This window comes from Penaeus chinensis, chromosome 7 (assembly GCF_019202785.1).
Source record: "Penaeus chinensis breed Huanghai No. 1 chromosome 7, ASM1920278v2, whole genome shotgun sequence".
NCBI classification, from domain to species: domain Eukaryota; kingdom Metazoa; phylum Arthropoda; class Malacostraca; order Decapoda; family Penaeidae; genus Penaeus; species Penaeus chinensis.
In genome coordinates this window covers 11,184,890-11,207,844 of record NC_061825.1, presented here as the reverse complement: position 1 = coordinate 11,207,844, position 22,955 = coordinate 11,184,890, and the positions used below count along the sequence as shown (strand labels likewise).

Genomic DNA, 22,955 nt, shown 5'->3' with positions numbered 1-22,955 from the left:
GTTTCCGATGTTTATGTGTTTTTCTTGTCTAAGTCATTAGGAGGTAGCTTTCTTAACATGATAAAAAAAATCTCATTTTTTTTTTTTTTTTTTCATGATATTAGACCAATATGTACAGAGCCTATGTGCAGTAAATATATCTAAGCATACTGAGGTGCTGGAGTATAGGGGAGTGGTGTGGAGGGGTACTGGGCATTACCCTCGTAAGTGACATCAGCCACATAACCGGAATCGCCGTTGACAGTGTAGGTGACCCTCTGGAGACGACTGTCGGGGAGGAGAACGTAGTAAGAACCCTGAGTGTTGGGGCCATCTCGGGCCTCCTCGTGGCCGAAGTCGTTGCCAGAAGGTGGGTCGTTGACGGCGTAGTTGAAATCATACTTGGCAGGTGCTGAAGAGGGCGTTGGGGCGCCATATCCATATTGAGGTATGTTTTCGGGGCGGGCGAGGGCAATAGCCACAAGGGCGGCGAATGCAGTCACCTATAATATCATGGTAAGTAATAGTTAGTAAACTTATAATATACAAAGAGACAGCTCGTAAGGACAGAGAGTGTAAGTACCTGAAGGTATTGGGAAATCAATCAGTGCATATGAATAACAAAAATATCATTGTTCTTTTAATAATAACAATAATAATAATAATAATAATAATAATAATAATAATAATAATAATAATAATAATACAACTATTACTAATCCCACTAATAAAATTAATAATAGTAATGACAATTACGACAATGATGCGATGGTAATGATCATAACAATGATAATAGTAATGCTAATAACAATAGAAATAACACTAATAATGATAATCTTATTATGTTTTGATAATTGTAACAAGTAGTCCTAACAGCACAACCGTAAACAAAATATATGCACTGAGTAATGTTCCAGTGTCATTATAGCTGCCTTTCACCTTAAATGCCATTGTTTTCGATGCTCACAAGATAACTAATAGAATAGAACAGTCTCCCTCTCTATAAATACTGTTATGAAAGCAGAACTCCGCCCATATGGTGAGCATGAAGAGTGCTTTTGTGGGCGGGGTTTCAGTGCATGGTCATTTGCCTTGAGACAAAGATATTCGGCCACAAGAGTCTCTGTGGCTTATTGCCTGAGGTCTCGCGAGGAAGTTGTTATCTTATTATTTTCATTTTTATGGTTGTCCTTATTGTTATCCTTATCCTCCGCCTCCTCTTTCTTCTCCTTCTCCTCCTCCTCCTCCTCCTCCTCCTCATCATCATCATCATCATCATCATCATCATCATCATCATCATCATCATCATCATCATCATCAACATCATCATCATCATCACCATTATCATTATCATCATCATCATCATCATCATCATTATTATCATCATCATCATCATCATCACCATCATCATTATCATCATCGTCATCATTTGTTGTTGTAATTATCATTATCATCATCATTATTGTTATCACTACTATCGTTATCATTATAACAATCTATCTATCTACCTATCTATCTCTTTCTCTCTCTCCTTTATTTTGCTTATCAAGTAAAAGTATTCATCTTTCACTCTTCCCCTACTATTTACGATGATTCGCCAAAATATTCACGCTTTCCTTTCAAGATTTCAAGCCCATTGTGTCATAGTTTGTGGAAATCACGCTCCTCTTGACGATGTTCCCCCATTCGCCTCGGGCTTCAAGCACTGCAACCACAAACCGCAAGAGTGTGGTCAACGCGAGAACATTTAACGGTTAACGCCTCGTATTTACGGATGATTGCCGCAAGCGAGGAGGATTCCGGTAAACAATGTCGTCGGCATTGAAGATTGTTCATACTATTGCTTCAGTAATCAAATGCATTGTGTACAAATACATTGAACATATGGCTTTATACAAATATGCCTTACATTTCAGTATTTTGCCTCACACACGCGTACACGATTTCAGAGCAAAGAATACACAAATCTGTTATGAAATTGGAGCATCTCGAGAGGGAAAACTCGACCACAGTTATAGAATTCAAGGTGAGCGTGATGAGGAAACGGTGAGTTTTTTCCCCCTTTGGCGCATCATCATTTGCACATTTCAATGGCAGACGCATCAACTAGTGTGGAAATGTTTGTATCTATAATTATCTGTGTTTATTCCCTTTCTTTTTTTTTTTTTTTTTTTTTTTTTTTTACTTAGACGGACATTTGAACAAAGCTGGGAACGAAGAAATAATTTCGATGACAGATGATCAGCTGACATCACGGTTACTTTAGAGTTCAAATGTAGATGAAGAAAATGCTTTGTGACAAATCATGAGAACGGTATGGAGGATGAAATAATTCCACGTGTCAAGAGAAACCATACAGTATGATTATCGATTTTGGGGGAAAACAAAATCTGACGAAGATTCTTTTATGTGGATTTTCCTTTCTGTTCCAATTCAGTTTTACCCATCATTCTTTTTTATCAAAGACAGAGTTCATGGCCACAGAAGTGATGGAAAATAGATTGCATTTAAGGTCTAGTGCATGGTACAAGTGTATCAAGATATGGAGAGATATCAACTCTTCGCTGCACGACTGCATGTAGTCTCCACAACGCCGATCTTAATAGGTCACTGCAAACGAGTCTATTCGTATGAGTTCTCCAGTATCCGGTTCATGATTACATCTGATTGGAGGATGTATATGTGTGTGTCTGTGTGTGTGTGTGTGTGTGTTTGTGTGTGTGTGTGTGTGTGTGTGTGTGTGTGTGTGTGTGTGTGTGTGTGTGTGTGTGTGTGTGTGTGTGTGTGTGTGTGTGTGTGTGTGTGTGTGTGTGTGTGTTTGTGTGTGTGTGTGTGTGTACACATCATCAAGCGGAATAATTCCACTGCTGGACGTAGGCCTCTCCCAATATTTTCAACCTTGTCTGTCTTACGATTTTTGTTTCCAGTCACGCCATCTTGTCATTGGCCTTTTTTGTTATCCATAACCCAAGTCTGTTACTTTCTTTGTCCATCTTTCGTCCTGTTTCCGACATATATATGACCTGTCCATTGCCATTTCTTCTTTTTGATGCTCCCAAGTATATCTTCAACTTTTGTCTTTTCCCTAATCTACGTCGCCCTCATCCGATATCTTTCGCTAATTCTCAGCATGAACCTTTCCATCCCTCTCTGGGCACTTATTAGTTTCCTCTCCAATAATTTGGTTGTAGTCCATGTTTCTGATCCATAGGTCATAACTGGGAGGACGCACTGGTTAAAGACTTTTCTTTTTAGACATAGGGGCAAGGAGCCTCTTAGCATGCTACTGTTGCAATTTCTCCTGCATCTATTATAAGGTCTATATTAATTCCGTCTTCACCTAGCGGTTTTCCTCTCTTCATACATTTAAGCTCTCATTTTAGTTCTCTAGTTACCGCGTTTGCTTCTACCCGTGGCTGTTTATTTGAGTTGTATAGATCCCAGTAAAAGTCTTCCACAATTCTTATGATTGCATTCTTATTTTATGCCACTTCTCCGTCTGGTTTCTTTATCATTTCTTTATTTATTCCGAGTCTCCTTATAGCTGTTTTCATGCTGGTACCTGAGATCACAGTTTCATTTATTAACAATTGAATTTCCGTACATCTTCTCTCTTCTTTTTATTTATAGTCTTTGTTAGTTCAGCGACTTCTATTTTGTCACGATATTTTCATGAACCTACGTTTTTGCATATGCTGTTTAGTTTCTTGATTTGTTGATTTGGCATATATGTGTGTGTGTGTGTGTGAGTGTGTGTGTGTGTGTGTGTGTGTGTGTGTGTGTGTGTGTGTGTGTGTGTGTGTGTGTGTGTGTGTGTGTGTGTCTGTGTGTGTGCGAATTACGATCAAATACGTTTTCCTTATTCATACCTCTTATTGAAATAATGAATGAATATAGGTGGAGAAGGCAAGATGTGATCTGATACATACATATTTATATACACATCACTGCCTGCTACGACACACCTTTCTATCATTAGAAAGTCTACGGCGAGAGACCGCTTAAAATCATAAAACATTGAAAATACTGTGGCAGGTTTTTTCAGCATCTGTGTGAAGTTTCACAATTTCTACTTATCGATACAAATAGAATCTTGATCTTCAATATGCCTAGGTATCATGTGTAAAAAAAAATATAAATATATATATATATATATATATATATATATATATATGAGACATGTATAAATGATAAACAAGCAGATCAACAGCATCGTTTGATAATATGAACGACATTGTGTGTTATCATTATGAATACATCTATTCTGATATACTTTACAAACATCAAAGTCAAAAGATAAAAATATACTAGCGGAGAAAAGCCAACACACACAGATATATAAACAGATGGAACAGCATTCACTGCATCAAATTTTCTATCACACTCACCATGGCATTTGAGGTGAGATGCCAGAGAAAGAATCACTTGGCAAGGATGCGTCTTTTTCGAAAGGTTTAGTTATATATATATATATATATATATATATATATATATATAGAGAGAGAGAGAGAGAGAGAGAGAGAGAGAGAGAGAGAGAGAGAGAGAGAGAGAGAGAGAGAGGGAGGGAGAGAGAGAGAGAGAGAGAGAGAGAGAGAGAGAGAGAGAGAGAGAGAGAGAGAGAGAGAGAGAGAGAGAGAGAGAGAGAGGATAGACACACACAGAGAGAGATAGCGAGGAAGAGATATATATATATATATACAGATATGTCAACTATCATGTACTTGCTAGATTTGTTTTCTTTAATACGAGTATTGTTAAATCACTGATATTACAGGTATTTGTACTCATCGCCCTTGTATCCGTTGCCTTCGCCCGCCCTGACAACCCACCGTCCTGCTAAGTACGACTTCAACTACGCCGTCAACGACCCACCATCAGGCAACGACTTCGATCATCAGGAGGTCCGAGATGGCCCTAACACTCAGGGTTCCTATTTCGTCCTCATTCCCGACGGTCGTCTTCAGAGAGTCACCTACACTGTGAACGATGATTCTGGATACGTGGCCGAGGTCATCTAAGAGGGTGAGGCCCAGTACACCTGCCCCTCACTATACTTAAATATGGATTGTTTTGGTAACCGCATTGCATGACGTCTATATATATAATTTAATAAACCAGCACATCGTTAACGTTCTTTGATATCACTAAATATAAGAACGAGACTTTCGTGCGCAGCGTACCCTCTTTAAGTTTGAAAAGTAACTGAACATTGTAGGTGAAACTAAGGATTGTTCTGTATTCATATATTTAAACTTATCATTTTGTGGTAAGAGCACATTAAATTTTTAATGTATAAAAAGGCCGTGGTCCACATAAACAGCATGATCTAGGTATAGTAAAGGGTGTGTGGCTTCCAGGAAGGTTGTATAAATCTAAAATAAGCCTATAAGCACTATGTCTTACTACTGTAATCACTAAAGCCTTATCAGAATTCGCACAATTGGAAAGATGTGCTGTATTCTCAGACCAAAGATGTGTATATATATTTATCCCATGTACACTGAGAAGTATATTGGGGCAGCATTGTGAAGTATAAAGTCTAATTAGTTTCCTGAGTGAAACTAATATTTTAAAGAAAATTTGATTGAATATAATATTTATGCAATAAATTTATACCTTTAAAGTACAATATTCATGCTTTGATTTTTAATATAATAGTTATTGTTATTTACATTTACTTATAAGAGACATAATTTATTGATAGATTTTAAACGTTTTCAATATTTAAACATTTCAATCCCACAAGGTATTCCCCGCTAAAGGTCTTAGATTTCGATGCGGCAGAATGTTTTAGATAATCAAATCTTATCAGAAGTCTGAAGTCGTTTCCATATGTTTGCCGGTGTTACTGAGGTCGTTCTTGTGGGTAACAAATAGACGTGTGAACTAAGTAATCATAATGGCTTTTTGAATAAGTGAAAACAGCAACCGGAAGAGTGACTCATATTTTTTGCAACTTGTGTCAGAGTCCAAGACAATACTTTTGTAGTTTGAAGATGGAATATATTATAGAACTGGACTGGAATTGCATTTGCTTTCCGTGATCGGCCATCGATATGCTTTCTGTGTACCGCCTACAAACACTACAGAGGATTTAAAGGATAAACACATACACTAACCTCACAGTATGCGAATTGTTAACAAAAGTTAATACATGAAGATATATATACACATTGCATTGCCATTATATATATATATATATACAAAATGGACTTACATATCTTTGTGTGTGCACATGCTTCTGTATATATGTGCATATATATATATATATATATATGTGTGTGTGTGTGTGTGTGTGTGTGTGTGTGTGTGTGTGTATAAAAATAAATACATACATATATATATATATATATGATATTGCATACGTATGTACTCATGGATGTGTGCGTGTATTACATGTACATATGTCTGTGTACTTCTGTATGCATGTGGGTCTAATGAAATGAGACTTCATGGAATACCAGTTTAAATTATGAAGCAGTAACAGTGCTTACAGATATCAAGGTAACCGGTAATACACAGTTCCGCCCACAACACTCTTCATGCTCATCATTAGGGAGGAGTTTCACATGCCTACACTATATAAACAGAGGGAAACATTCCCACTGCATCAGATATTCTGTCATCACACACCATGGCATTTAAGGTAAAATACAAGAGGATAGATTCGCTTGTCAAGAAATCGTCATTTCTTTTCGGTTTAGCATTACTAAATATTCCCAAATATATTTTTTTTCAAAATTACGTTAGAATATTTTCTGTTTTAACATTCCCGATATTACAGGTAATTGCACTCGCCGCTCTTTTGGCCGTTGCCCTTGCCCGCCCTCAGAACGGCTATGGCGTCCCAACGCCCTCTTCAGCACCTGCCAAGTATGACTTCAACTACGCTGTCAACGACCCACCATCTGGCAACGACTTCGGCCATCAGGAGGCCCGAGATGGTCCTAACACTCAGGGTTCCTACTATGTCCTCCTTCCCGACGGTCGTCTTCAGAGGGTCACCTACACTGTGAACGGTGATTCTGGCTACTTGGCCGATGTCACCTACGAAGGCGAGGCCTCCACACCACGTCCCTATACACCCGCCCCTCAATATGCTTAAATGCATTGTTTTAGTGACCTCTGTATAGATAGATTAATAAACTAGTACATCGATTAAGTTCTTTAATATCATTGTATGAATAATGTAGGCTAAATATTTGAGCATGTGGTAGTTTTTGATGTCTTTGTTTAGTATATAACAGTGACCTTAAAAATCATCACTCACTAAATACATAAAGAAGATTTTCCTGCACATCAGAGGCTTCAACAGGATCTTTGTTCTCTGGGGGAAGATGGGTATAACCATGTTTCGACATAGTATAAATTTATAGGCACTCCCTTTGACATATACTATATGTAAGTGTGACAAAATATAAAGTAAAAATCACTTATATACAGCCTTTGAAAACTAAACAGCCCTTTAACCCTCCATTTCATAATCCTACACACCCGCTCCTCAACACGTTTTAGTAACCACATTACATAAACTCTGTGTATATAGTTTAACTTAGAAAACCAGCACATTAATGATATTCTTTGACATATTTACATAGATGACGTAGAAATATGACTGTCAGTATATTTGTGTGATGTATTTTCCATTAACATCGAATATCGTACTCTAAAAACATTTACTATATATATAAACGAGAGTTTCGTATACTTCACAGGCTTCAACAAGACCTTTCGCCTCAGAATGTCATTACATAAATGTAAAGGCACAACGTGTGCCTTTAATATAAAGGGAATTAATGATAGATTACGTATATAGTACATTTGAAATACAGTGTATCCTTTTCAAGTTTGGAAAGGTAGTTGAATACTCCTTAATGTTTACCATTTATTTTCTTATTGGAAACAATGCTTACTTGATAACTAAGCATTGTTGCCAGTAAGAAAATAAATGGTAAACAGTAATGGGGTATTCCATTGCACGTTACTAGCAAAACGAACACGTTTCGTACAGCCCTGTGTCTGGAATACTTATTGATAAATGATCTTATTGCCTTCCTTTTATTAACTTTTTGAAGTATTTGATATCCCATGCCATCGACACATGTTAATGTATAGAAATAAATAAATGAAAAGTTAATTAAATTAAATTTAATTAAATTGAAAATAAAGAAGAAATTAATTATTGTTTATTAATATATATATTTTTTTTTTTTATTATTAAATGATATAACAGGCATATTCGAAAGAGAAAGAAAAAAAATCGTCTAGGCATACGAAGGGATGTACGGCTTATAGAAAAGTTGTATCAATTCTAAAATAAACCAGTAAACCTCTAATCCTCTAAGTACTGTGTCGCACTTGTGAAAAATATATATCTTACAAGAAGTCTGAATTCCTTTCCAGAAGTTTGTTGGTGTGACCGGAGTCTTTCTTGGAGGTTAAGCAAATGAGGTTGAAGGCAAAATAATGATCATGATTATCTGCTTGAGCGAAAGCAGCTGTTATTTACATTTACATATAAGAGACATTATTTATTGATAGATTTTAAACGTTTTCAATATTTAAACATTTCAATCCCACAAGGTATTCCCCGCTAATGGCCTTAGCTTTTGATGCGGCAGGAATAATCCAATCTTATCAGAAGTCTGAAGTCGTTTCCATATATTTTGCCGGTGTTACTGAGGTCCTTCTTGTGGGTAAACAAATAGATGTGTGAACCCAGTATTCGTAATAGGTTTTTGAATAAGTGAAAACAGCAACCGGAAGAGTGACTGCCATATTTTTTGCAACTTGTGTCAGAGTCCAAGACAGTAATTCCGTAGTTTGCAGATGGAATATATTATAGAAATGGACTGAAATTTCATTTGCTTTCCACGATCAGCCATCGATATGCTTTATGTGTACCACCTAAAAACACTACGGAGGATTTAAAGGATAAACACATAACTAACCTCACTGTATGCGAAATGTTAACAAAATTTAATATATGAAGATATATGTACATTGCATTGGCATTATATATATATACAAAATGGACTTACATATCTTTGTGTGTGCATATGCTTATGCATATGTGCATATATATATAAATATATATATATATATATATATGTGTGTGTGTGTGTGTGTGTGTGTGTGTGTGTGTGTGTGTGCGTGTGTATAAAAATAAATACATATATATATATATATATATATATATATATGATATTGCATACGTATGTACTCATGGATGTGTGCGTGTATTACATGTACATGTGTCTGTGTACTTCTGTATGCATGTGGGTCTAATGAAATGAGACTTCATGGAATACCAGTCTAAATTATGAAGCAGTAACAGTGCTTACAAATATCAAGGTGACCGGTAATACACAGTTCCGCCCACAACACTCTTCATGCTCATCATTAGGGAGGAGTTTCACATGCCTACACTATATAAACAGAGGGAAACATTCCCACTGCATCAGATATTCTGTCATCACACACCATGGCATTTAAGGTAAAATACAAGAGGATAGATTCGCTTGTCAAGAAATCGTCATTTCTTTTCGGTTTAGCATTACTAAATATTCCCGAATATTCTTTTTTCAAAATTACGTTAGAATATTTTCTGTTTTAACATTCCCGATATTACAGGTAATTGCACTCGCCGCTCTTTTGGCCGTTGCCCTTGCCCGCCCTCAGAACGGCTATGGCGTCCCAACGCCCTCTTCAGCACCTGCCAAGTATGACTTCAACTACGCTGTCAACGACCCACCATCTGGCAACGACTTCGGCCATCAGGAGGCCCGAGATGGTCCTAACACTCAGGGTTCCTACTATGTCCTCCTTCCCGACGGTCGTCTTCAGAGGGTCACCTACACTGTGAACGGTGATTCTGGCTACTTGGCCGATGTCACCTACGAGGGCGAGGCCTCCACACCACGTCCCTATACACCCGCTCCTCAGTATGCTTAAATGCAGTGTTTTAGTAACCTCTGTATAGATAGATTAATAAACTAGTACATCGATGAAGTTCTTTAATATCATTGTATGAATAATGTAGGCTAAATATGTGAGCATGTGGCTGTTTTTGATGTCTTTGTTTAGTATAAAACAGTGACCTTAAAAATCATAACTCACTAAATACGTAAAGAAGATTTTCCTGCACATCAGAGGCTTCAACAGGATCTTTGTTCTCTGGGGGAAGATGGGTACAACCATGTTTCGACATAGTATAAATTTATAGGCACTCCCTTTGACATATACTATATGTAAGTGTGATTAAATATAAAGTAAAAATCACTTATATACAGCCTTTGAAAACTAAACAGCCCTTTAACCCTCAATTTCATGCTCCTACACACCCGCTCCTCAACACGTTTTAGTAACCACATTACATAAACTCTGTGTATATAGTTTAGCTTAGAAAACCAGCACATTAATGATATTCTTTGATATATTTACATAGATGACGTAAAAAATATGACTGTCAGTATGTTTGTGTGATGTATTTTCCATTAACATCAAATATCGTGCTCTAAAAACATTTACTATATATATATATATATATATATATATATAAACGAGACTTTCGTATACTTCACAGGCTTCAACAAGACATCTCGCCTCAGAATGTCATTACATAAATGTAAAGGCGCAACACGTGCCTTTAACATAAAGTGAATTAATGATAGATTACGTATATAGTACACTTGAAATACAGTGTATCCTTTTCAAGTTTGGAAAGGTAGTTGAATACCCTTTAATGTTTCCATGTATTTTCTTATTGGAAACAATGCTTACTTGAAAACTCAGCATTGTTTCCAGTAAGAAAATAAATGGTAAACAGTAATGAGGTATTCCATTGCACGTTACTAGCAAAACGAACACGTTTCGTAGAGCCCTGTGGCTGGAATACTCATTGATAAATGATCTTATTGCCTTCCTTTTATTAACTTCTTGAAGTATTTGATATCCCATGCCATCGACACATGTTAATATATAGAAATAAATAAATGAAAAATTAATTAGATTAAATTTAAATAAATCAAAAACAAAGAAAAATTAATTATTGTTTATTAGTATTTTTTTAACTTAATGATATAACAGACATATTCGAAAGAGAAAGAGAAAAAATTGTCTAGGGATACGAAGGGATGTGCGGCTTATAGAAAAGATGTATAAATTCTAAAATAAACCAGTAAACCTCTAATCTTCTAAGTACTGTGTCGTACTTGTGAAAAATATATATCTTACAAGAAGTCTGAATTCCTTCCCAGAAGTTTGTTGGTGTAACCGGAGTCTTTCTTGGAGGTTAAGCAAATGAGGTTGAAGGCAAAATAATGATCATGATTATCTGCTTGAGCGAAAGCAGCTGTTATTTACATTTACATATAAGAAACATTATTTATTGATAGATTTTAAACGTTTTCAATATTTAAACATTTCAATCCCACAAGGTATTCCCCGCTAATGGCCTTAGCTTTTGATGCGGCAGGAATAATCAGATCTTATCAGAAGTCTGAAGTCGTTTCCATATGTTTTGCCGGTGTTACTGAGGTCCTTCTTGTGGGTAAACAAATAGATGTGTGAACCCAGTAATCATAATGGCTTTTTGAATAAGTGAAAACAGCAACCGGAAGAGTGACTGCCATATATTTTGCAACTTGTGTCAGAGTCCAAGACAGTAATTCTGTAGTTTGCAGATGGAATATATTATAGAAATGGACTGAAATTTCATTTGCTTTCCACGATCAGCCATCGATATGCTTTATGTGTACCGCCTAAAAACGCTACGGAGGATTTAAAGGATAAACACATAACTAACCTCACTGTATGCGAAATGTTAACAAAATTTAATATATGAAGATATATGTACATTGCATTGGCATTATATATATATATACAAAATGGACTTACATATCTTTGTGTGTGCATATGCTTATGCATATGTGCATATATATATATATATAAATATATATATATATATATGTGTGTGTGTGTGTGTGTGTGTGTGTGTGTGTGTGTGCGTGTGTATAAAAATAAATACATATATATATATGATATTGCATACGTATGTACTCATGGATGTGCGTGTATTACATGTACATGTGTCTGTGTACTTCTGTATGCATGTGGGTCTAATGAAATGAGACTTCATGGAATACCAGTCTAAATTATGAAGCAGTAACAGTGCTTACAAATATCAAGGTGACCGGTAATACACAGTTCCGCCCACAACACTCTTCATGCTCATCATTAGGGAGGAGTTTCACATGCCTACACTATATAAACAGAGGGAAACATTCCCACTGCATCAGATATTCTGTCATCACACACCATGGCATTTAAGGTAAAATACAAGAGGATAGATTCGCTTGTCAAGAAATCGTCATTTCTTTTCGGTTTAGCATTACTAAATATTCCCGAATATTCTTTTTTTCAAAATTACGTTAGAATATTTTCTGTTTTAACATTCACGATATTACAGGTAATTGCACTCGCCGCTCTTTTGGCCGTTGCCCTTGCCCGCCCTCAGAACGGCTATGGCGTCCCAACGCCCTCTTCAGCACCTGCCAAGTATGACTTCAACTACGCTGTCAACGACCCACCATCTGGCAACGACTTCGGCCATCAGGAGGCCCGAGATGGTCCTAACACTCAGGGTTCCTACTATGTCCTCCTTCCCGACGGTCGTCTTCAGAGGGTCACCTACACTGTGAACGGTGATTCTGGCTACTTGGCCGATGTCACCTACGAAGGCGAGGCCTCCACACCACGTCCCTATACACCCGCCCCTCAATATGCTTAAATGCAGTGTTTTAGTGACCTCTGTATAGATAGATTAATAAACTAGTACATCGATTAAGTTCTTTAATATCATTGTATGAATAATGTAGGCTAAACATTTGAGCATGTGGTAGTTTTTGATGTCTTTGTTTAGTATATAACAGTGACCTTAAAAATCATCACTCACTAAATACGTAAAGAAGATTTTCCTGCACATCAGAGGCTTCAACAGGATCTTTGTTCTCTGGGGGAAGATGGGTATAACCATGTTTCGACATAGTATAAATTTATAGGCACTCCCTTTGACATATACTATATGTAAGTGTGACAAAATATAAAGTAAAAATCACTTATATACAGCCTTTGAAAACTAAACAGCCCTTTAACCCTCCATTTCATAATCCTACACACCCACTCCTCAACACGTTTTAGTAACCACATTACATAAACTGTGTATATAGTATAACTTAGAAAACCAGCACATTAATGATATTCTTTGACATATTTACATAGATGACGTAGAAATATGACTGTCAGTATATTTGTGTGATGTATTTTCCATTAACATCGAATATCGTACTCTAAAAACATTTACTATATATATAAACGAGAGTTTCGTATACTTCACAGGCTTCAACAAGACCTTTCGCCTCAGAATGTCATAACATAAATGTAAAGGCACAACGTGTGCCTTTAATATAAAGGGAATTAATGATAGATTACGTATATAGTACATTTGAAATACAGTGTATCCTTTTCAAGTTTGGAAAGGTAGTTGAATACTCCTTAATGTTTACCATTTATTTTCTTATTGGAAACAATGCTTACTTGATAACTAAGCATTGTTGCCAGTAAGAAAATAAATGGTAAACAGTAATGGGGTATTCCATTGCACGTTACTAGCAAAACGAACACGTTTCGTACAGCCCTGTGTCTGGAATACTTATTGATAAATGATCTTATTGCCTTCCTTTTATTAACTTTTTGAAGTATTTGATATCCCATGCCATCGACACATGTTAATGTATAGAAATAAATAAATGAAAAGTTAATTAAATTAAATTTAATTAAATTGAAAATAAAGAAGAAATTAATTATTGTTTATTAATATTTTTTTTTTTTTTTATTAAATGATATAACAGGCATATTCGAAAGAGAAAGAGAAAAATCGTCTAGGCATACGAAGGGATGTACGGCTTATAGAAAAGTTGTATCAATTCTAAAATAAACCAGTAAACCTCTAATCCTCTAAGTACTGTGTCGCACTTGTGAAAAATATATATCTTACAAGAAGTCTGAATTCCTTTCCAGAAGTTTGTTGGTGTGACCGGAGTCTTTCTTGGAGGTTAAGCAAATGAGGTTGAAGGCAAAATAATGATCATGATTATCTGCTTGAGCGAAAGCAGCTGTTATTTACATTTACATATAAGAGACATTATTTATTGATAGATTTTAAACGTTTTCAATATTTAAACATTTCAATCCCACAAGGTATTCCCCGCTAATGGCCTTAGCTTTTGATGCGGCAGGAATAATCCAATCTTATCAGAAGTCTGAAGACGTTTCCATATGTTTTGTCGGTGTTACTGAGGTCCTTCTTTTGGGTAAACAAATAGATGTGTGAACCCAGTATTCGTAATAGGTTTTTGGATAAGTGAAAACAGCAACCGGAAGAGTGACTGCCATATTTTTGGCAACTTGTGTCAGAGTCCAAGACAGTAATTCCGTAGTTTGCAGATGGAATATATTATAGAACTGGACTGGAATTTCATTTGCTTTCCACGATCAGCCATCGATATGCTTTATGTGTACCGCCTAAAAACACGATGGAGGATTTAAAGGATAAACACATAACTAACCTCACTGTATGCGAAATGTTAACAAAATTTAATATATGAAGATATATGTACATTGCATTGGCGATATATATATATATAAAAAATGGACTTACATTATATGCTTATGCATATATGTGCATATATATATATATATATATATATATATATATATTTTTGTGTGTATACAAATAAATATATATATATATCTGGTATTGCATACGTATGTACTCATGGATGTGTGTGCGTGTATTACATGTACATATGTCTGTGAGCGTCTGTGTACTTATGTATGCATGTGGGTCTAATGAAATGAGACTTCATGGAATACCAGTCTAAATTATGAAGCAGTAACAGTGGTTACAAATATCAAGGTGACCGGTAATACACAGTTCCGCCCACAACACTCTTCATGCTCATCATTAGGGAGGAGTTTCACATGCCTACACTATATAAACAGAGGGAAACATTCCCACTGCATCAGATATTCTGTCATCACACACCATGGCATTTAAGGTGAAATACAAAAGGACAAATTCGCTTGTCAAGAAATAATTTCTTTTCGGTTTAGGTTTACTAAATATTCCCATATCTCTCTCTATATATAGATATATATATTACGTTAGAAAATTTTCTGTTATAACATCCCCGATATTACAGGTAATTGCACTCGTTGCTTTTTTGGCCGTTACCCTTGCCCGCCCTCAGAACGGCTATGGCGTCCCAACGCCCTCTTCAGCACCTGCCAAGTATGACTTCAACTATGCTGTCAACGACCCACCATCTGGCAACGACTTCGGCCATCAGGAGGCCCGAGATGGTCCTAACACTCAGGGTTCCTACTATGTCCTCCTTCCCGACGGTCGTCTTCAGAGGGTCACCTACACTGTGAACGGTGATTCTGGCTACTTGGCCGATGTCACCTACGAGGGCGAGGCCTCCACACCACGTCCCTATACACCCGCCCCTCAGTATGCTTAAATGCAGTGTTTTAGTAACCTCTGTATAGATAGATCAATAAATTAGTACATCGATGAAGTTCTTTAATATCATTGTATGAATAATGTAGGCTAAACATGTGAGCATGTGGTTGTTTTTGATGTCTTTGTTTAGTATAAAACAGTGACCTTAAAAATCATCACTCACTAAATACGTAAAGAAGATTTTCCTGCACATCAGAGGCTTCAACAGGATCTTTGTTCTCTGGGGGAAGATGGGTATAACCATGTTTCGACATTGTATAAATTTATAGGCACTCCCTTTGACATATACTATATATAAGTGTGGCTAAATATAAAGTAAAAATCACTTATATACAGCCTTTGAAAACTAAACAGCCCTTTAACCCTCCATTTCATGCTCCTACACACCCGCTCCTCAACACGTTTTAGTTACCACATTACATAAACTCTGTGTATATAGTTTAGCTTAGAAAACCAGCACACTAATTATATCCTTTGATATATTCATATAATGACGTAGAAATATGACTCAGTATGTTTGTGTGATGTATTTTCCATTAACATCGAATATCGTACTCTAAAAACATTTACTATATATATAAACGAGACTTTCGTACTTCACAGGCTTCAACAAGACCTCTCGCCTCAGAATGTCATTACATAAATGTAAAGGCACAACATGTTAATATAAAGTAAATTAATGATAGATTACGTATATAGTACATTTGAAATACAGTGTATCCTTTTCGACTTTGGAAAGGTAGTTGAATACCCCTTTATGTTTACAATTTATTTTCTTATTGGAAACAATGCTTACTTGAAAACTAAGCATTGTTTCCAATAAGAAAATAAATGGTAAACAGTAATGAGGTATTCCATTGCACGTTACTAGCAAAACGAACACGTTTCGTAGAGCCCTGTGGCTGGAATACTCATTGATAAATGATCTTAATGCCTTCCTTTTATTAACTTTTTGAAGTATTTGATACCCCATGCCATCGACATATGTTAATGTATAAAAATAACTAAATTAACAGGTTAATTAGATTAAATTTAAATAAATCAAAAACAAAGAAAAATTAATTATTGTTTATTAGTATTTTTTTAACTTAATGATATAACAGACATATTCGAAAGAGAAAGAGAAAAAATTGTCTAGGGATACGAAGGGATGTGCGGCTTATAGAAAAGATGTATAAATTCTAAAATAAACCAGTAAACCTCTAATCTTCTAAGTACTGTGTCGTACTTGTGAAAAATATATATCTTACAAGAAGTCTGAATTCCTTCCCAGAAGTTTGTTGGTGTAACCGGAGTCTTTCTTGGAGGTTAAGCAAATGAGGTTGAAGGCAAAATAATGATCATGATTATCTGCTTGAGCGAAAGCAGCTGTTATTTACATTTACATATAAGAAACATTATTTATTGATAGATTTTAAACGTTTTCAATATTTAAACATTTCAATCCCACAAGGTATTCCCCGCTAATGGCCTTAGCTTTTGATGCGGCAGGAATAATCAGATCTTATCAGAAGTCTGAAGTCGTTTCCATATGTTTTGCCGGTGTTACTGAGGTCCTTCTTGTGGGTAAACAAATAGATGTGTGAGCCCAGTAATCATAATGGCTTTTTGAATAAGTGAAAACAGCAACCGGAAGAGTGACTGCCATATTTTTTGCAACTTGTGTCAGAGTCCAAGACAGTAATTCCGTAGTTTGCAGATGGAATATATTATAGAAATGGACTGAAATTTCATTTGCTTTCCACGATCAGCCATCGATATGCTTTATGTGTACCGCCTAAAAACGCTACGGAGGATTTAAAGGATAAACACATAACTAACCTCACTGTATGCGAAATGTTAACAAAATTTAATATATGAAGATATATGTACATTGCATTGGCATTATATATATATACAAAATGGACTTACATATCTTTGTGTGTGCATATGCTTATGCATATGTGCATATATATATATATATATATATATGTGTGTGTGTGTGTGTGTGTGTGTGTGTGTGTGTGTGCGTGTGTATAAAAATAAATACATATATATATGATATTGCATACGTATGTACTCATGGATGTGCGTGTATTACATGTACATGTGTCTGTGTACTTCTGTATGCATGTGGGTCTAATGAAATGAGACTTCATGGAATACCAGTCTAAATTATGAAGCAGTAACAGTGCTTACAAATATCAAGGTGACCGGTAATACACAGTTCCGCCCACAACACTCTTCATGCTCATCATTAGGGAGGAGTTTCACATGCCTACACTATATAAACAGAGGGAAACATTCCCACTGCATCAGATATTCTGTCATCTCACACCATGGCATTTAAGGTAAAATACAAGAGGATAGATTCGCTTGTCAAGAAATCGTCATTTCTTTTCGGTTTAGCATTACTAAATATTCCCAAATATATTTTTTTTCAAAATTACGTTAGAATATTTTCTGTTTTAACATTCCCGATATTACAGGTAATTGCACTCGCCGCTCTTTTGGCCGTTGCCCTTGCCCGCCCTCAGAACGGCTATGGCGTCCCAACGCCCTCTTCAGCACCTGCCAAGTATGACTTCAACTACGCTGTCAACGACCCACCATCTGGCAACGACTTCGGCCATCAGGAGGCCCGAGATGGTCCTAACACTCAGGGTTCCTACTATGTCCTCCTTCCCGACGGTCGTCTTCAGAGGGTCACCTACACTGTGAACGGTGATTCTGGCTACTTGGCCGATGTCACCTACGAAGGCGAGGCCTCCACACCACGTCCCTATACACCCGCCCCTCAATATGCTTAAATGCAGTGTTTTAGTGACCTCTGTATAGATAGATTAATAAACTAGTACATCGATTAAGTTCTTTAATATCATTGTATGAATAATGTAGGCTAAACATTTGAGCATGTGGTAGTTTTTGATGTCTTTGTTTAGTATATAACAGTGACCTTAAAAATCATCACTCACTAAATACGTAAAGAAGATTTTCCTGCACATCAGAGGCTTCAACAGGATCTTTGTTCTCTGGGGGAAGATGGGTATAACCATGTTTCGACATAGTATAAATTTATAGGCACTCCCTTTGACATATACTATATGTAAGTGTGACAAAATATAAAGTAAAAATCACTTATATACAGCCTTTGAAAACTAAACAGCCCTTTAACCCTCCATTTCATAATCCTACACACCCACTCCTCAACACGTTTTAGTAACCACATTACATAAATTCTGTGTATATAGTATAACTTAGAAAACCAGCACATTAATGATATTCTTTGACATATTTACATAGATGACGTAGAAATATGACTGTCAGTATATTTGTGTGATGTATTTTCCATTAACATCGAATATCGTACTCTAAAAACATTTACTATATATATAAACGAGAGTTTCGTATACTTCACAGGCTTCAACAAGACCTTTCGCCTCAGAATGTCATAACATAAATGTAAAGGCACAACGTGTGCCTTAAATATAAAGGGAATTAATGATAGATTACGTATATAATACATTTGAAATACAGTGTATCCTTTTCAAGTTTGGAAAGGTAGTTGAATACTCCTTAATGTTTACCATTTATTTTCTTATTGGAAACAATGCTTACTTGATAACTAAGCATTGTTGCCAGTAAGAAAATAAATGGTAAACAGTAATGGGGTATTCCATTGCACGTTACTAGCAAAACGAACACGTTTCGTACAGCCCTGTGTCTGGAATACTTATTGATAAATGATCTTATTGCCTTCCTTTTATTAACTTTTTGAAGTATTTGATATCCCATGCCATCGACACATGTTAATGTATAGAAATAAATAAATGAAAAGTTAATTAAATTAAATTTAATTAAATTGAAAATAAAGAAGAAATTAATTATTGTTTATTAATATTTTTTTTTTTTTTTTATTAAATGATATAACAGGCATATTCGAAAGAGAAAGAGAAAAATCGTCTAGGCATACGAAGGGATGTACGGCTTATAGAAAAGTTGTATCAATTCTAAAATAAACCAGTAAACCTCTAATCCTCTAAGTACTGTGTCGCACTTGTGAAAAATATATATCTTACAAGAAGTCTGAATTCATTTCCAGAAGTTTGTTGGTGTGACCGGAGTCTTTCTTGGAGGTTAAGCAAATGAGGTTGAAGGCAAAATAATGATCATGATTATCTGCTTGAGCGAAAGCAGCTGTTATTTACATTTACATATAAGAGACATTATTTATTGATAGATTTTAAACGTTTTCAATATTTAAACATTTCAATCCCACAAGGTATTCCCCGCTAATGGCCTTAGCTTTTGATGCGGCAGGAATAATCAGATCTTATCAGAAGTCTGAAGACGTTTCCATATGTTTTGTCGGTGTTACTGAGGTCCTTCTTTTGGGTAAACAAATAGATGTGTGAACCCAGTATTCGTAATAGGCTTTTTGGATAAGTGAAAACAGCAACCGGAAGAGTGACTGCCATATTTTTGGCAACTTGTGTCAGAGTCCAAGACAGTAATTCCGTAGTTTGCAGATGGAATATATTATAGAACTGGACTGGAATTTCATTTGCTTTCCACGATCAGCCATCGATATGCTTTATGTGTACCGCCTAAAAACACGATGGAGGATTTAAAGGATAAACACATAACTAACCTCACTGTATGCGAAATGTTAACAAAATTTAATATATGAAGATATATGTACATTGCATTGGCGATATATTTTATATATATAAAAAATGGACTTACATATATGCTTATGCATATATGTGCATATATATATATATTTATATATATATTTGTGTGTATAAAAATAAATACATATATATCTGATATTGCATACGTATGTACTCATGGATGTGTGTGCCTGTATTACATGTACATATGTGTGTGAACGTCTGTGTACTTATGTATGCATGTGGGTCTAATGAAATGAGACTTCATGGAATACCAGTCTAAATTATGAAGCAGTAACAGTGCTTACAAATATCAAGGTGACCGGTAATACACAGTTCCGCCCACAACACTCTTCATGCTCATCATTAGGGAGGAGTTTCACATGCCTACACTATATAAACAGAGGGAAACATTCCCACTGCATCAGATATTCTGTCATCACACACCATGGCATTTAAGGTGAAATACAAGAGGACAAATTCGCTTGTCAAGAAATAATTTCTTTTCGGTTTAGGTTTCCTAAATATTCCCATATCTCTCTCTATATAAAGATATATATATTACGTTAGAATATTTTCTGTTATAACATTCACGATATTACAGGTAATTGCACTCACCGCTTTTTTGGCCGTTGCCCTTGCCCGCCCTCAGAACGGCTATGGCGTCCCAACGCCCTCTTCAGCACCTGCTAAGTATGACTTCAACTATGCTGTCAACGACCCACCATCTGGCAACGACTTCGGCCATCAGGAGGCCCGAGATGGTCCTAACACTCAGGGTTCCTACTATGTCCTCCTTCCCGACGGTCGTCTTCAGAGAGTCACCTACACTGTGAACGGTGATTCTGGCTACTTGGCCGATGTCACCTACGAGGGCGAGGCCTCTACACCACGTCCCTATACACCCGCCCCTCGGTATGCTTAAATGCAGTGTTTTAGTAACCTCTGTATAGATAGATTAATAAATTAGTACATCGATGAAGTTCTTTAATATCATTGTATGAATAATGTAGGCCAAACATGTGAGCATGTGGTTGTTTTTGATGTCTTTGTTTAGTATAAAACAGTAACCTTAAAAATCATCACTCACTAAATACGTAAAGAAGATTTTCCTGCACATCAGAGGCTTCAACAGGATCTTTGTTCTCTGGGGGAAGATGGGTATAACCATGTTTCGACATAGTATAAATTTATAGGCATTCCCTTTGACATATACTATATATAAGTGTGGCTAAATATAAAGTAAAAATCACTTATATACAGCCTTTGAAAACTAAACAGCCCTTTAACCCTCCATTTCATGCTCCTACACACCCGCTCCGCAACACGTTTTAGTAACCACATTACATAAACTCTGTGTATATAGTTTAGCTTAGAAAACCAGCACACTAATTATATCCTTTGATATATTCATATAAATGACGTAGAAATATGACTCAGTATGTTAGTGTGATGTATTTTCCATTAACATCGAATATCGTACTCTAAAAACATTTACTATATATGTAAACGAGACTTTCGTACTTCACAGGCTTCAACAAGACCTCTCGCCTCAGAATGTCATTACATAAATGTAAAGGCACAACATGTTAATATAAAGTAAATTAATGATAGATTACGTATATAGTACATTTGAAATACAGTGTATCCTTTTCGACTTTGGAAAGGTAGTTGAATACCCCTTTATGTTTACAATTTATTTTCTTATTGGAAACAATGCTTACTTGAAAACTAAGCATTGTTTCCAATAAGAAAATAAATGGTAAACAGTAATGAGGTATTCCATTGCACGTTACTAGCAAAACGAACACGTTTCGTAGAGCCCTGTGGCTGGAATACTCACTGATAAATGATCTTATTGCCTTCCTTTTATTAACTTTTTTAAGTATTTGATATCCCATGCCATCGACATATGTTAATGTATAAAAATAACTAAATTAACAGGTTAATTAGAATTAATTAATTTAATTAAAAATAAAGAAGAAATGAATATTTTTTTAATTATATAATATAACAGACATATTCGAAAGAGAACGAAAAAAATCGTCTAGGCATAGGAAGGTTTTTGCGGCTTATAGAAAAGTTGTTTAAATTCTAATATAAACCAGTAAACCTCTAATCCTCTAAGTACTGCATCGCACTTGTAAACAAAATATATATATATATATATCTTACAAGAACTTTGAATTCATTTCCAGAAGTTTGATGGTGTAATGAGGTTGAAGGCAAAATAATGATCATGAAAATCTGCATGAGCGAAAGCAGCAGCCGGAAGTGACTATATTTCTCGCAACTTGTGTTCGGGTCCAAGACAATTACTTAGTAGTTTGTAGGAGAAAATATAGTGCCGAACTGAACTGACTGATGATGGATTATCTAAAATTATCTGGCGCGTCAACACCTAAGGTGGGATTAATTTTTTTTTTTTTTTTTTTTTTTTTCAAATGTTTCTAATCTTTCAATATAAGGATATGCTTTTCATGTCTCGCTATAAATGCTACACAAATTGAAGGATAAAAACTCATATATACATTAATCCCAGTGTACGAATCGTCAGTTACTTCAGGAAGATTCATGTACATTACAACATATTGGTACTCTTTAAATATATTCTATATTTTACTAATGATGGACTTCCCTATCTCTCTGCGTGCATGTGTGTGTATAGATATATAAGTGTATATATATCTATATCTATTTATGTATCTAAACGTGTGTGTCCGTACGTGTGGGTCTAA

At 35.7% G+C, this 22,955-nt stretch overlaps 5 protein-coding genes across 5 annotated transcripts; 4 read left to right on the top strand and 1 right to left on the bottom strand.

The window, feature by feature from the left end:
* Positions 1 to 140: 140 nt before the first annotated feature.
* Positions 141 to 930, bottom strand: LOC125026835 (pro-resilin-like). Its single transcript, XM_047615435.1, has 2 exons — positions 919 to 930; positions 141 to 482 (listed from the first exon to the last, which is right to left on the bottom strand). Exons 1-2 carry the CDS (start codon positions 928 to 930, stop codon positions 141 to 143), a joined length of 354 nt encoding a protein of 117 aa, XP_047471391.1.
* A 5,683-nt stretch (positions 931 to 6,613) lies between these two features.
* LOC125026834 (pro-resilin-like) lies at positions 6,614 to 7,084 on the top strand. The gene is made up of 2 exons (XM_047615434.1): positions 6,614 to 6,625; positions 6,764 to 7,084. The coding sequence occupies exons 1-2, from the start codon at positions 6,614 to 6,616 to the stop codon at positions 7,082 to 7,084; spliced, it is 333 nt and encodes a 110-aa protein (XP_047471390.1).
* Positions 7,085 to 7,187: 103 nt separating this feature from the next.
* LOC125026833 (cuticle protein 19.8-like) lies at positions 7,188 to 12,769 on the top strand. Its single transcript, XM_047615433.1, has 5 exons — positions 7,188 to 7,192; positions 8,563 to 8,671; positions 9,613 to 9,923; positions 11,418 to 11,526; positions 12,449 to 12,769. Exons 1-5 carry the CDS (start codon positions 7,188 to 7,190, stop codon positions 12,767 to 12,769), a joined length of 855 nt encoding a protein of 284 aa, XP_047471389.1.
* Positions 12,770 to 15,086: 2,317 nt separating this feature from the next.
* Positions 15,087 to 18,354, top strand: LOC125026832 (cuticle protein 18.6-like). Its single transcript, XM_047615432.1, has 5 exons — positions 15,087 to 15,098; positions 15,243 to 15,553; positions 17,019 to 17,131; positions 17,840 to 17,895; positions 18,034 to 18,354. Exons 1-5 carry the CDS (start codon positions 15,087 to 15,089, stop codon positions 18,352 to 18,354), a joined length of 813 nt encoding a protein of 270 aa, XP_047471388.1.
* A 506-nt stretch (positions 18,355 to 18,860) lies between these two features.
* LOC125026831 (pro-resilin-like) lies at positions 18,861 to 21,142 on the top strand. Its single transcript, XM_047615431.1, has 2 exons — positions 18,861 to 18,866; positions 20,822 to 21,142. The coding sequence occupies exons 1-2, from the start codon at positions 18,861 to 18,863 to the stop codon at positions 21,140 to 21,142; spliced, it is 327 nt and encodes a 108-aa protein (XP_047471387.1).
* Positions 21,143 to 22,955: the final 1,813 nt, after the last annotated feature.